Consider the following 14,425-nt stretch of genomic DNA (forward strand, 5'->3'; position numbering starts at 1 on the left):
CACACACACACACACACACACACACACACACACACGGTCTGATCAAACGATCGAGTCACACCATGAACTATAAACAACTAGTGGCTCATTAAGTGATGATTTGACCATGACACATTGCAGAACCCTGGTCTGACACATTATTAAACCTGTTCTGTTCAAACTCACACTGACAGTGAAATAAACTCATGTCTGACATTTTATCAGCTCCACGGGATGTTTTTTCATGAGCACAGGGTGTATTTGTGCATGTGTGTGTGTGTGTGTGTGGGGGGGGGGGGGGTTACCAGCTACATTATTTTGGAAAATACAAGCATATATGTGCATCCAGATTTTATATTTTAATCAAACAAGCTTGTACACAAATTATTTTGCAGTTTTTGTTCTCCACTTCAAAGAGGAAATGGGATTTCTGTGCTGGGAGGATGTCTCCATCTGCAGGTGGACCTGAAGTAAAACCACTTTTAATTTCTCTAATAGTCTAAATCAGGGGTTCTCAAACATTTTAGGTCTGGCGGCAACCCCTCACAAGGGTGAAACGTTTCCAGGGACCCCCTCATAAACCCCACGCTATTTTCAAAATAGTTTATTAATAATTTTAACACAAATGTCAAGTTTTGTTTGGTTTAATACTGTATGTTTGATTTACTAATGCGTTGTTCCCCATATGCATTTTTTAAATAAAAACCAAATTAACAATTTATTAAATTTTACTGGGGGTCCTAGGACTGCAGTTTGAGAACTTCTGGTCTAAATAACACTTCATATTTAAGGTGTATACATAAAATAAGAGGAGACTTGTTCATTCTTTGGTACACCCAGAGCATCAATTTTATTCATTCAGTCATTCAAAAAAAAAAAAAAAAAAAAACAGTACAAAAGTTCAAATATCATCATTCACTCATGTAAAGAACTACAAACACACCAGAGTTCAGCAGGAACAGGAAACGTTTTGCATTTCTGGACCAGAATTATGGCAGTACTTCTTGTGCTGGTGCCAAGGCTGAGGAGTGCTGATCCAATAAATGCAAAAACTGCCCAGAACCGTCCGCCTGAGTCGCAGCTCGGCCCGTCGACCACTGACGGGTCAAACATCTGAACGTTCAGGAGCAAAGCGCAGAAAATGTCCTTAAATTTGTGATGGAACAGACGACACTTTTAATGAACATTGTGTAGTCAGTGTAGCTACCCCACACACACACACACACACACACACACACACACACACACCAGCTGATAAATATAGTAAAATCTGTTGTACAGGTAAGTTGAGCAGCAGCAGAAACCTGAAATGAACTTATTTTTCTTACGTGCAGCCAGTAAACACTTTAAAACTAAAAACTGTTTTTGCTTTTTTATTTTGATAATTAGTTTTGGGGGTCTGAACTACTCGCAGTGCTGTGACCACATTTCTGTGACCAAAACGTTTGGTTCTTTGAGTCACAGCATTATTTTTAAAAAAACTTCTGTTTTGACAATCTGAGCTTCAGATTTGAAGCTGACAGTCAACTGAAGCCCATCTCAGTGCACGTTCTTTCATTATAACCATAAATAAAAACAAACTGCTGTAACATTACATGTTTCAGTCTGCTAAAGTGGCTAAAAGTTCTGTTTACTTTTTAATTTCATTATTTATGCAACTTATTTTTGTTTACTTTAGCKTTTCTTCCCACGAGCCAATATAAAAAAGAGGAGTGTTTTTTTTTATCAAAAGGTTGTTACAGCCTTGTGAGGGAGAGTTAAATAAAACAATAAAAAAGTTTTCCATAAAACATCYGAAGACATATAAAAACTTTCACAGCACTGATTTCTCCTAAAACAGTATGAACTTTACAAAAGCAATAATGAGGTACTGTCCTGGACTCGCCCCCCTGTGAAATGCCTAGTCATGTGAAAGTTATTTGGCTTTGGGTGGCAGATAGTAGGGGTGAAACGGCCTCTCGTGCGCGCAGATTTGCAGAGCGGTGTGTGTGTGCATCAGTAATCGTGGAAACCGAGAGGTGAAGTAGCCGATGAAGCCTTCGGGAAGTTCGCCGAGAGCCTCCTGCACGTCCGGCGGCAGCTCGTGGTAGTGATGCTTCTGTAAGAAATGGAAAATAAAGTTTATTTACGTATTTAAACGTGTAGAATGAAGCAGAAAAGGTCATGCAGGCTGACCTTGTTCCTCATGGCTCGAAGCAGATCTCTGACCGAGTTCCCTTTATACGTCCTGAACCGCCTCAGGTCTGCACCCAGAAAAACGTTTACTGGTCAGTTTTTCTGCACCTGAGTGTACACGCGTGTACTTGTGTATACCTGTCTGTAAAGGTGCAGATATATGCATCCTCCAGTTGGTTCGGACCACCGTCCTTCCTGCGGCCTCCAGTCGCACTACGATCGGACTGTCCGGTCGCTCCTTCTCGATGCGATCGCTAACATCCTGTCCAAACAAAATGTGCAGGGAAAYGATTTAAAGAAGTAGTTCAGACTTTCTGAAGACATTTCTGTGAAAACGTTAACAACTAATATCTTGGAGGAACAAACTTTGATTTTAACTGGACTGACAAGCTAATGKCTAGTCAAGATCAAAGTGGATTGCTACTGTTTTAAAGTGACTTCARTCTCAACCATTTTATAACATTTTGTGCCAATGCTTTTTTAAAATGTGCAATTAGCAGCAGCAGCTAGCTGTAGCGCTTCTGTCAGCAGTTTCATTATATTTTTTCCCCAGAATAACTGCAAAATAAAAAGCGGCTTMAAAGTTTAAAAATAAGACTGGTCACATGAATCACTATGAAATCTTWGGGAATAATTCTTCAAATTTAGTACCAGAGGTTAATTCTGACTGGGCTGATGAGCTAACGACTAGTCTGAGCTAGCTGTTCTCCAGTCTAGAAACACACACAAGTTCATTTTTCCAACATTTAAATCGGCATGAATTTAAGGAGTTTAAATCCCAGTTATTATAAGAACTCCAGGCTGCGCATGAAGTGCTATGGTTTTTTTTTTTTCATTGTCCCTTTGTTTGTTCTCCTTATGTATTACTGAACCATGTTCAATTAGATGGGAATAGATGTGCAACTATCCAGACTCTTTAACACAATGGAAACAATTGGAGCAGATGCTGCACAAAGATACTGCTTTATTTTTGTCAAAGAAGCATCTACCGTATGACCAAACCAAATAACATCAGATCCATTTAAAAAAAGGGATCCATGATTAGTTGTAACATTAGCCTTTATTTGATAAACATNTGATTAGTTGTAACATTAGCCTTTATTTGATAAAGCCTGTTAGCCTTTGCGCTAGCGCCAACACTATATTGCCTTATACATATTAGCTTGGTGCTAGCGCGACAAACTAACAAGCTAAACTGAGGTCCTCCATCTATATTTTCAGTTACAGGCTGAGTCATTTCTACCTTCTCCTCTCTGGTTTCATTTAAAAGAGACAATCGTCAGATATTGTCCAAGATTAACCTTCAGGGTGGATATAGTTCACTAGCCTCGCACCGAGGACCTATCCACGTCATCATTTACCCAGAATGCTTTGCGTGTAAATAAAATGGCCCTGTCTGTGTAATATATTTTTAAAATTTTAGTTTAAAAATTATAAAAAACTGAACATCCTACAGTATTTTTACAGTCTTTATTTTACAGTTAAAAAATAAGCTTATTAAATAAAGTCTGATGTTACAACTAATCATGGATCCCTTTAACATAACTGAAATGACCTATAAACAAAAAAATCTTACTTTTTTTTTCAAATAACCCCAAAAAATAGACTAAAACCTGGAAAAAGAGCAGCTGCTTCTCGGGGCTCCAGAAGAAAGGGTGTTTGAGCACGCAGGCGGTGGAGGGTCGTGACTCTGCATCAGCGCTGATCATTTGTTCAATCAGATCCTTTGCTATGACATCATCTGCCAGAAGACACACACACCAGTTACAGGCTGGCTGTGGATCAAATTATGGTGCAATGTAATCTGATCCGAGCTGTCGCAACAACAGTATTAGATTAATGCATCATTTTAATGCAGACTTTGTGGGACCTGGATGAATCAGACATATTGTTCTGTCGAAACTATTCCCTCTAGATTCGGAAGGTGATTTTTCAAATTTCAACTTCAAATAAAACTGAACAAGTTGTTTTGAAGAGCTGCCAGGTGGATCAGCTGCTTTTGATCCAACCACAAAGCTTCAGCAACAAGATATGTACCTTAATATCGTAAGATCTTTTTCTTCTTCTGCTGCCTTTCATTTTATTTTATTTGTTTTTTTATGTAATGTTTTGTTTTTTAAAATGAAATGAATAAATACTATAAAATAAATAAATAAATAAATAAATAAATAAATAAATAAATAAATAAATAAATAAATAAATAAATAGCTACTTTGAACCGATCAAAGACCAACATGAAGATTTTTGACCACATGTATACCAACTGTGAAGCACAGAGGTGGAGGGCTGATAATTTGGGCTTCATTTGCAGCAACAGGACCCAGGAAGTTCAACCATAAAGTCCCGTGTACTTTATTTTTTACTTTACTTTTTTCCTGTGTACTGTATTTTAGTAAAATAAGACAGAGTGGATGAAAAAAACCCAGAAATGTTTAAATAAATCTAAATGTGTTTGTTTCTATCAGGGACCCGAGGACAAGAATCTTTGTTTTATACCAGATTTAAGAGATATAACTCCTCACCGTGTATACCCTCCATAAAATGTAGAAGTGAGTAGTCTCCTGACAGGATGTTGACCTGTCGTCTCAGCGTGTCTCCAAACGGGTGCTGCCCCCTGCTGACCACATAGTAAAACACACAGCCTGCCGAGAACACGTCCACGGCCGTCGTCTAGAGAGAGGGCAGGAGAAAACAAGAGGATCTAAACATTTCAGCCCTTTTTACAGCACCAAACCAAGACAACGAACAGAAACCAGATGCATTCAGAGCCATTTTACGCAAGACTTCAGCAAGTTTAGTTGATTTCTGCAGCTTACCGGTTTGCTTCCAGGTGTGTTTCTCAGCACTTCGGGAGCTATCCACCCTTCAGTTCCTGGTATTCCAGAGCGCAGAGAAAAGCTCTTCTGCCCGTCTGGGATCTTCTTACAAAGACCAAAGTCTGAGATGAGAGCTCGGACTTGACCCAGTGCATTTGGACCAGAAAGGAGTATATTTCTAGGCTTCAAGTCACGATGGACTATATATATAAAAAAAAAAAAGATCATTGCTCCTTAAGTGTGGATTTAAAATGCTTTGTATTCCTGACAAAGTCTTTAGTCTGGTGTGTGAAAACAGCATTTATGTCAGACCTATGTTGAGCGAGTGCAGGTGGGAAAGGCCACGCATGGTTTGTTCCAGCAGAGTTATAGGATTCAGCCCAGGAGAACAAGATGGATCCTCCACGTACTGCAGAGAGGGAAACCAAACGACAGATACATTAGTGACACGTCGTTAATGGGTTCAGAGCTGAACCCTGTGCGAACGGCTGACCTGCTGCAGCGTGGCCGCGCACAGCTCGATGGCGATGTAGGTGAAGAGGCGGTCCCTCTCCGTGCAGAAGTATCGGATGACGTTGGGGTGCGTGTCGGACTCCCGGAGAAGCTGCACCTCCCTCTCTGCTACCTCGAAACACTCTGGCAAGATTCGCTTGACGGCTATAMGGCGCCCATCGAATTTCCCCCTGAAGTCCAGGAAAAAAACAACAACAGCACAAACATAAAGCCGAAAACAATGAAGCTTATTTTTAATGGTCTGAGTGCAAAGGATGTTTGAAAGGATCAATGTACCTGAACACAAAAGTTCCAGCCGTGCCGTGTCCAAGCACCTCAGAGGGATCGAAGGAGATTTTTCCCACCAGAACTTCATTGCTGTTTTCTTTGGCAAAAATGTGGAGAAAGTTCATAAAATCAGTGGGTCTTTGGCTCGTTTAGGTGTTTAGAGACGTTTTTCACTAATCCAGAGATACAGATATTAAAACTTCTACTCAGAATTTGTTATTTGTGTGTTAAACAAACACAGACATGTTGATGTCTTACCTCCATCTGAATTATTTTTTTCTGCATCTGAGAGGCTTCTGTTGGGACTCTGATTATTAGGTGAAGCATCATTTGATGCAGGCAGAGAGTCTAAATCCAGAAAGACAAGAATTAAATTGAATATACACTTTTTATGTCTTATGYTAATCCAATAAAAATAGCAAGCAGAGATTATAACACTTATTTTTAACTATAATGAGTACAAAGAAAGGATCTTGTATCGCAGTAAAACCCTGAATGGACAAACCGGTTGAGATGTTTGAGTCTGTGGACAAGCTGCCGTCTGCAGGACCAAACGTCATCGTCTGAATGTTTGTCTGCATTTGATGGAGGCGAGACTCGAAAGCCTCCTCCAGCTGCCTTTGAGCTTTCAGCTGCTGGGCTTTACGCTGCAGGAACACAAGGGTACGAGACTTTTTAAGGCAGACGTTAGAAATCTTTAGGAGAGGGAAAAGTTAAAGGGAACCAAGAGTTTCATAAATGCATCTTGGAGCTGAATGCTTTACTTTCCAAAAGCATTGTGAGTCATAAAATGTTTGGCTTTTAAATGCAAACAACTGTGATAAACTCACAAGGGGAAACGTGAGTATTAAGGTGAGCCATCCTCCCACCAGGACGGTCAGAACAACGGGCGTCAGCCAGTCCTGAGTCATGTATACAAGACGCACGGTGGCTGCTTTGTTGTCAGAACCGCCTTTGTTAGCGTTAGCATCACGATGACTTGCAGAAGCTGTCTGAAACTAACAAAATTAATTAATTTATTTAAAGAAAACTATCAATACACGATATGTTGTTTGATTTTCATGAGCTTTACAGAACAACTGCCAAAGAGCATGCTGGTGTTTTTAAAATACTGTTGACTCACGTAACGCTGATGGTCAGAGGGTCTGGGAGAAACCGGAGAGGCAGAGGAGCGAGGGGGGATGACTGCTTCACCGGAGTTCTGCAAGGTGGCTGGGAAGTCCCTCAGCATGGTGGTGTGGGCCACAGGAGGAAGCTCGTGGTGGCCTTCAGCACAAAACAAGATTATTTACACGTGCAACTGTCTGTCGTTGACAAGGCAGGGATAATCATCGAGGTGGTCATTTTAGACAAAAATTCCAAGTTATTTGAAATCTACTACGAGTAAGATGCTGACTCTTTACAATCTTTATCACTGAATCCCACTTGAGCTCTGAAGTTTTACTGCATCTTACTGGGTCTCTGCGACAGCTTACCGATTAGCAGCCACTGGTTTCTCAGGCTGCTCCCCGGTGGATACTGCACGTCAGTGGACGGTGTGATCTCACACTCCCCTCTCTGACTGACCGTCACTCCTTCTGTCAGCGGACCCTCAATCCGTGCCAGAGTCAGTCCTCGGGGCTGCAACGACAACAAAAAAAAAAAGCACAAACGGAACATCAGTCGTTACCCTCCAATGCCTGCTCTAATGTGTTCGTTTACAGGGTTCCTACAGTTTAAAGCAAGTTAAATTTAAGACTTTTAATGCCAAATGAAATTAAATTTAAGACCAATTTCATAATAAACATAAATGACAATAAAATAAAACTGTAGCAGAAACTCTTGAATCAAAGTATTTTTTGATTGAAATATTCAAATATTGTTAATAGACCAATTGTTTTTATCCAGATCTAACCGCTTTTTTGTCAAATACAGCAAAAACATTCTTAGTAGTCAGTTTAATGACCCAARATTTGTAGTTTTAGGACCCACAGTGGGGTTTTAACCCTAATATGCTGTAGATGAAACCTTAAAGTGCCTGTGACATCAAAGTTTGTAAGAACAGTTAATGCATTTTTGAAATGACAACATTATTAACATATTACAAAACGAATTTCACATTGCTCATATGGACGGTTGTTGAGATATTTGCATGTGAAATAACAGGAAGTGATGTCAAAGGGGAATGTCTGCATGTAAATATTAAAAAAATGTTACCAATTCTTTTAATATTTGAGATGAATTACAATCATCCTACTTACAATGTGTTAACATTTTTAAGACTTCTGAAAGATTGATTTAAGACATTTTAAAAGCTAATTAAGGCCTTATTTTTGGACTGATGAATTCAACGAGTTTTAAGACTTTTTTAGGATCTGCAGGAACCCTGGTTTAAAGAGGAGGGGGTAGTGATGCCAACGTCTGAGGATGGCGTGTTTAAATGACGAAAACAAAACTAAATCCTGCGCTCACCACTAATGAGACGCCACGGTGCACCAGTGAAGTCGAAGCGTAGAGGTGGGAGTCTAACTTTCCAACGTAGAGGGTGGGTCTGGAGGAAACAAAATCTGGGTTATTTTCTTATCATCTTCGGTTGTTTTAATCAAATACTGATTTGTTTGTATATTGATGAGCATCTAAATCCTATCACTTGATGGGAGAGACTGATTCAATTTCCTCTGAAGTTTAGCAATCAGTCAATCAATCAATAAAACAAGGAGCACAAGGAAAATGCAGTAATAAACGTTGAATGAATGCATACCTCTCTTACCAGAGTTTCAGACTTCGATCAKCTCAGGTTGAGAAATGCTGAAGCTGTTTCTGTTTTAGCCAAACCTTGAACTGAACGTTGTTAATCCCATGCCATATCACAAGATGCCATGCTCAGATTATGTGTTGGAGATCAGTCTCAGCTGCTACCACAACCAGACTTTAACACATTATCTGTAAAACCTACTGAGTTAGAAACACTTTGTGTTTTTTTAAGCTCAGTTGTCTGCATCAACCAGCTTAAATCTGCTTAACTCCAACAGCTGATCCGTTTCGTACGTCTCCCCAAACATTTCATTTCTGCACGTTTCAKTCAAATTTGCCGAGCGGTTCGTGAAATACTTTGCTAACAGAAAAGCGATTTTCTCTCACATTAGTTGTGTTTGCGTGCTGGCTTGCTCCTTCACAAACTGGTAGCTCCACTTCAGGGTGGAGTGAGCGTCTGCCTGGTCTTTGGCGGAGGAGAAGGTGAGGAAGCGCAGCGTCTCCATGGCGAGGGACAGGTGAGGGGCGTGTCTCAGCGAGTCCTCGTAGTAAAGGTAAACCCCTACGACGGGTGAACCGTAGTTCTGAGTCCAAAGAACTTCGCCTGTACAGAACAAAAAGAAAAAGACAGAAAGAAGAGAGCATTTGAAACACAGTCCTGCAGGGGAGAAAGGAAGTTTTAGGAAAGTATTGACTCACAAAGCAGAAACCTCACAGCGCCCCCTACCTGACTCTCTGTCAACTGTCACAACAAGACCGTCTCCGCTGGACACCAGGTGGGACATTTCTGGACAAAAGTCAAATAGAAAAGGGGAGTAAGAAATTTTTAAAATATATTTGGTGATGTTTGGCAGGAGATTTATTTTGGTTCCCTGAATGAGAATGTTTGAAAAATTGTTTAAATGTTTTGAAATTGAAATTGATTGCAAATAAAGATAAATAAACTAATAAATTTAAAAATCATTAGAAATATAGCTTAGTCAGAAGTCAAAAGTTTAAATTGTTCATTTTTTATGATATAATCTGTCATCCTACGTATGACTTTCTTAAATAAATACTAGAAGAGCTGAGGTGTTTTTAATATAACCAGTTCTTTAAGGTGGTTACTGATTCACTGGATGAACTAAAGTTGTATTTAACCTTCTGCTTGTGTAACTAAAGTGTGCGTTTGTGTGTTTGTGTGTGTGTGTGCGTACTGTAGCCTTGCTTCTCATCATAAGGATGAGCAGAGTAACCGTTGTACGTAGCGTTCCATCGCAGCGCTTGTGTTTTCGTGTCGAACATGGTGACCATGTATTCTGTAAAACAAACAGAAACGCTGATGAGCGTCAGGCGCTGTGCCTGCAGGGGTCGGCTCTCCGGCCCGGTGCTGAACCTGTGCGTCCGATGTAGAGCAGAGGACTGTTGGGGCAGATGGATTCAGACGAGGACGTGGTTAAACTCGTTTGCTTCTCGCCCGTTTCAGGATCCACCACGAACCACGCGTCATGTTTTTTCCCTGCAGTCACACGGAGGTGAGGGCAAATATTTATCCACCTCCGGTCCTGACCGTATCCAACCGTCTTAACTTGTGCAAAMGTTTTGTGTCTGACCTGTGTAAAGTATGCCGTCAGAGCTTCTGCAGGGAGCTGACTGAACCAGCTCTGGGATGGTAAAAGGCAGTTTCTGCAGACAAAACAAAACATGAGTTTGGGATTTAAAAACCAAAACCCTCACGAAATAAAAACCAACACTAGTGTGTAATAGTTTTACCATCAGGCCTTCTTTGTGCTTCCCACCCAGCACATACAGACTGCCATCGTTAGGGTCTGGGAGAATACTTGGCCTAAAATAAAAACAAACAGACATCAATCAGACTAAGTTAGAACTATGGAAAAATACAAAGTAAAAGCTCATAAGATCATAAGAAGCTTCTTTTGTTCTAACATTAGCCTTTTAGGTGCACAAATAATGCACTTTTTGTTTCAAATACATTAGTTTCAGTTTAAAAAATATCTTTACTTAAAGTTAGGAGCTGTTAAATCTGAACTCTGTTATTAAGGAGATTTGAAGAATTAAATTACGTGTCAAAGACAAATAAATCACAGAAAACAGTGAAGCTAAAGAGCTTGTAACGTGCATTTCCTACACACAAAAACTGAAAGCAGTTTGTTACAACAGCTTACATTTAAAGCTAAGGCTTTTAATGTAAATATAAGGTGGTTTTATAGTAAAACAAATTGGATCAAAAATTACTTCACGTATTTTTTTAAACTGCCACATTTAAGTTACTGTCGAGTGTTTGTAAAGCAGAGTGTACAGAAGTTCACATTTCAAAATAATGTTAATATTTTATTTTTGAAGCTACAAGGAGGTTTATAGAACATGTACATGACTAAAATGTACAAGCACTGTAAAAAGTACAACTACTATTATACAGTACATGTGTTGTATAGACTCTGTGGGTCCATGCAGGACCGTAGTGTTTGCAGTTTGTGTGACAGTAAATGTCTTTTTGCATACAGAGCATGAAAGTGAAATCAGATCACGAGGAGTCACTAAACATGCTGCACACTCAGAGCTGTGAAGTCATGATTGGATCAACCAAGACACATGTTAATGACTGTCATAAACAGAGCCTTGGAGACAGATAAGATCATGTTTCCTGTGAAAAACACACATTCAGGTATGAGAATATGCTCAAACTGAAATAGTCAAAGCATAATAATATTCTAATTTGAATCATTAACAGCAAACAACACGGCAGTTTTAGTAATCTGGGCTTTAAATACACTGAAGTTTGCAGCGAACAAATATTTAAGTATTTACTCAGCTCAACAGTCAGACCTGTGTGCATGCAGGTGTGTGTTACTTACTCTGGGAGGTAGTCAGGCACCTGAATAATGGGGTCTGGAGATTAAAATAGTAATTTATGAGAAACATCTTAGAGTACAAAGGTCTGCAAACAGCACAGAATACTGAGTGTAAGAACCTTCTCTTAAGGTCCACTTGATGTTTCCTGTCTGTTTGGAGACAGCATGCAGACTCCCGTCCAGAGTCGAGATGAACAGGAGGGATTCTGGGAGGGCGACTGCCTTCACACCCCCAACCTAAAAATAAAAATAAAAGGCAAAACAGAGACAAACAATTAGATGTCGTCATATCTCAACATTTCAGCCCATCTTCAGTTAAGTGAGTGTGTGTTTGTGCAAACAGGTGTGTCAGGACTTGGTCGTCCAGGCCTGCGATAAAAAGAATGTAAACTGTTCCTCATTCAGCAGGATATCCTCCTTTAACCACACCTATGAAAAGGACTGATGTAGGTTTGTGACATTTACTGCAGAGGTTCACAAATGTTTAATTTCTCAGACAAGGATTTAAAACATTAACTGATTTAGCTAAAGATTTACCTCTAATCTTAAACTTAAGATGAGAAAAACTCAAATTTGATGATCCTGAAAATCTGATGCTCCCATATTTACTCACTGAGGAATATATGGTAAGCCCATTTATCATATAATCACTGAACGGCATCCTCCAAGCACAAATCCATTGTTCAGTTCTTCCTAATTAAAGTGTACAACTCAGATATTCAGAGTGGTGTTCTTTTAAACACATTCTTGATTTCTGCAAATGAATTTTAGTTCTCTGAATGCAAGCGTCTTCCAGTAAGAAAGTTTTCAAATATCTACGTTTGTTTTCAGATTTGTTGCAATTAAGGGCATTTAAGTATAAAGTACTTCAGTTTGGCTATTTGCTGATACAGAGTATTGACACAAAGTAGTTAATGAGGTATTCTTTAAATCTAACACAATGACTTTAGAAACATGTTTCTTATTTTAAGAACAGAAAACAGTTTGCTATCTTATCATCATCACCTGTTTATCTTAAAATATGTCCAAAATTGCACACATTTGCTTGATTTTTTTCCCTTGGATTACTCAGTTACGATCACTGGCCCACACAAAGTATTTATTTCCTAACRAAAAATCTAAATTAATGTTTATTTTATTTGTTTTTTATGTTTGTTTATTAATTTATTTGTATTTTTATTTATTTTTGTACAACTTTTGTGTTTGTTTTGCAAGGGTTCTAAAGTATGACTTTTGATTCTGGTCTGGACCGAAAAGTGCACTAAAGTTGACTATTATAGCTGAATTAACACTGATAGCTCTTAGCATCTGTCTTATCCTCTTTGTTTACCTTCCTTATGGAGCATATCTTTATTATATATATANAAGTTCTACTAACCAATAAGATTTTTATTCATATTAAAGTTACATTTTTTTATGTTTTCTGGAATAGAAAAAAAATAGTGTGGTGTAAAAAAGGGATTGTAGTGTTGTTTAAATATATGTTAAAAAGGCTTGCCATACTTTCAGGCAAACAAAAACAAAACGTGCGCGCGAACAAACGTAAAGGCTAAAAAAACATTACTTTTTTAAGCTTCTTTAGATTAAACAAATTAGCTAAATAAACCTTTAAAAACAACTGGCGACTTTGCCACCTGGGGCCTGAAATAGACGCAGAGATACCAAGTGCGCAAAAATAGCAAAACATAAACTCAATTGACAACAACTACAGAAAATGTTACACAACTGATACGAAGTKTACCTGAAGTATTTGGCCTTCCGAAGACAGCAGGAGAAGAGACAGTAGCATTCGTCCCAGAGCCCCCGTGACCCCTAAACCACTCGGTCTCATGTTCCGACACAGAGGACTTAAGCTCCAGAACTAACAACAACACAGAGGCCGAACTCTCTCCTCGTTACCCGCGTCTGCTTCCGTCCGTAGCATAGCTAACACCCGAGGTTTGACATGGTAAAAAATAAAAATAAATAAAGTTGTGCGCTCAGTAACGGTGAGAAAAAAAAAATTAAGAATGCCGCTTTAAATTCCTCTCAAACTCTCATGTCTTTTCTCAGCGTTTCCGTGTTGAGACGGAACCGGTGACGTCAGCGRAGAGCTGTCAAAGCCAAACAAAGCAGCAAGGTGGGCGTATTTCTTGATTGACGGAAACGCCGACCAATGATATGTGTTGAAACAAACAAAAAGGGCGGTACTGAAGAAACAGCTGGAACACGTGGAAAGAGACAACAGGACAAGAATGAACAATCAGAAAGTCTCATTGTGCCATAGAAAAACGTGGATGGATGAATTGTATTCATTTTTTTAACACTTTCAAAGATTCATACACAAACCAGTATGAAACCTCATTTCCACCACTCTACAAAAAAAATCCTTTGTCACTTGTGTCAAACTCAAGGGAACCAGATAAGGCTCTTGTTTGGATCTGGTATGAGTTCTTGCTTTTTATACTTAAAATTTAATTGCTCTGTATTTAAAACTGATAAAAAATATTCCTTAATAAGTTGATAAAGAAGTCACTTTGTCCTTGTTTTAAAGTTTCTTTAAATCTGTTTGAAGATGATAAAACAGGTGGAACAGTGATTTTTTTAGTCAAATCAAAGCTGAAGATTTTTTTTTTTAATCTGGGAAAAATGTTGAACACAAACATAAAGCTATTAGGAAGTTTTTTTTCTGTTAAACTGGACAATTCTTTGTTTAAAGTGACAGCAAATTTAAACTAGAGAAATTACATTTTCTGTTTGAATACAGACTGATGATGAGAGCTGAACACCTACTAAAAATCTGCTGAAGGTGCTGAAACTGAGCTAAAAGTAACTGAACACTATCCAACGGTAGAAAACACTAGTGAAAAGCTAAATGTAGAACAATAATTGGGAATTATTCTTGTTGAAAAATGAAAGATGTCAGGTATCTGACTTAATGAGATTCTTCTTTTTTATCCATCTTTTTCTTTATTCTTCTCTTATTCTAAAGTCAATTGTTTATAGCTGTATGTTCACATTTTCATGGTTTATTGTAGTTGATTAGCTGAATTGTGATGAAATGTTTTACTAAGAAATAACATTAAGAAACTTCTGCTAATGAAGTGTTTT

The 14,425-nt window shown here is 38.7% G+C and overlaps 1 protein-coding gene across 1 annotated transcript; it reads right to left on the reverse strand.

Moving 5' to 3' along the window:
• Nucleotides 1-801: 801 nt before the first annotated feature.
• On the reverse strand, nt 802-13,412 carry ern2 (endoplasmic reticulum to nucleus signaling 2). Its single transcript, XM_014011405.1, has 24 exons — nt 13,077-13,412; nt 11,455-11,572; nt 11,339-11,372; nt 10,236-10,308; nt 10,076-10,148; nt 9,859-9,981; nt 9,680-9,781; nt 9,211-9,270; nt 8,871-9,087; nt 8,202-8,280; nt 7,226-7,370; nt 6,874-7,016; nt 6,581-6,748; nt 6,256-6,397; nt 6,009-6,098; nt 5,760-5,847; nt 5,464-5,653; nt 5,283-5,379; nt 4,971-5,170; nt 4,677-4,824; nt 3,768-3,895; nt 2,293-2,416; nt 2,155-2,222; nt 802-2,077 (listed from the first exon to the last, which is right to left on the reverse strand). The coding sequence occupies exons 1-24, from the start codon at nt 13,164-13,166 to the stop codon at nt 1,895-1,897; spliced, it is 2,883 nt and encodes a 960-aa protein (XP_013866859.1). The 5' UTR covers nt 13,167-13,412; the 3' UTR covers nt 802-1,894.
• Nucleotides 13,413-14,425: the final 1,013 nt, after the last annotated feature.

Source organism: Austrofundulus limnaeus, unplaced genomic scaffold (assembly GCF_001266775.1).
Source record: "Austrofundulus limnaeus strain Quisiro unplaced genomic scaffold, Austrofundulus_limnaeus-1.0 Scaffold80, whole genome shotgun sequence".
NCBI classification, from domain to species: Eukaryota; Metazoa; Chordata; class Actinopteri; order Cyprinodontiformes; family Rivulidae; genus Austrofundulus; species Austrofundulus limnaeus.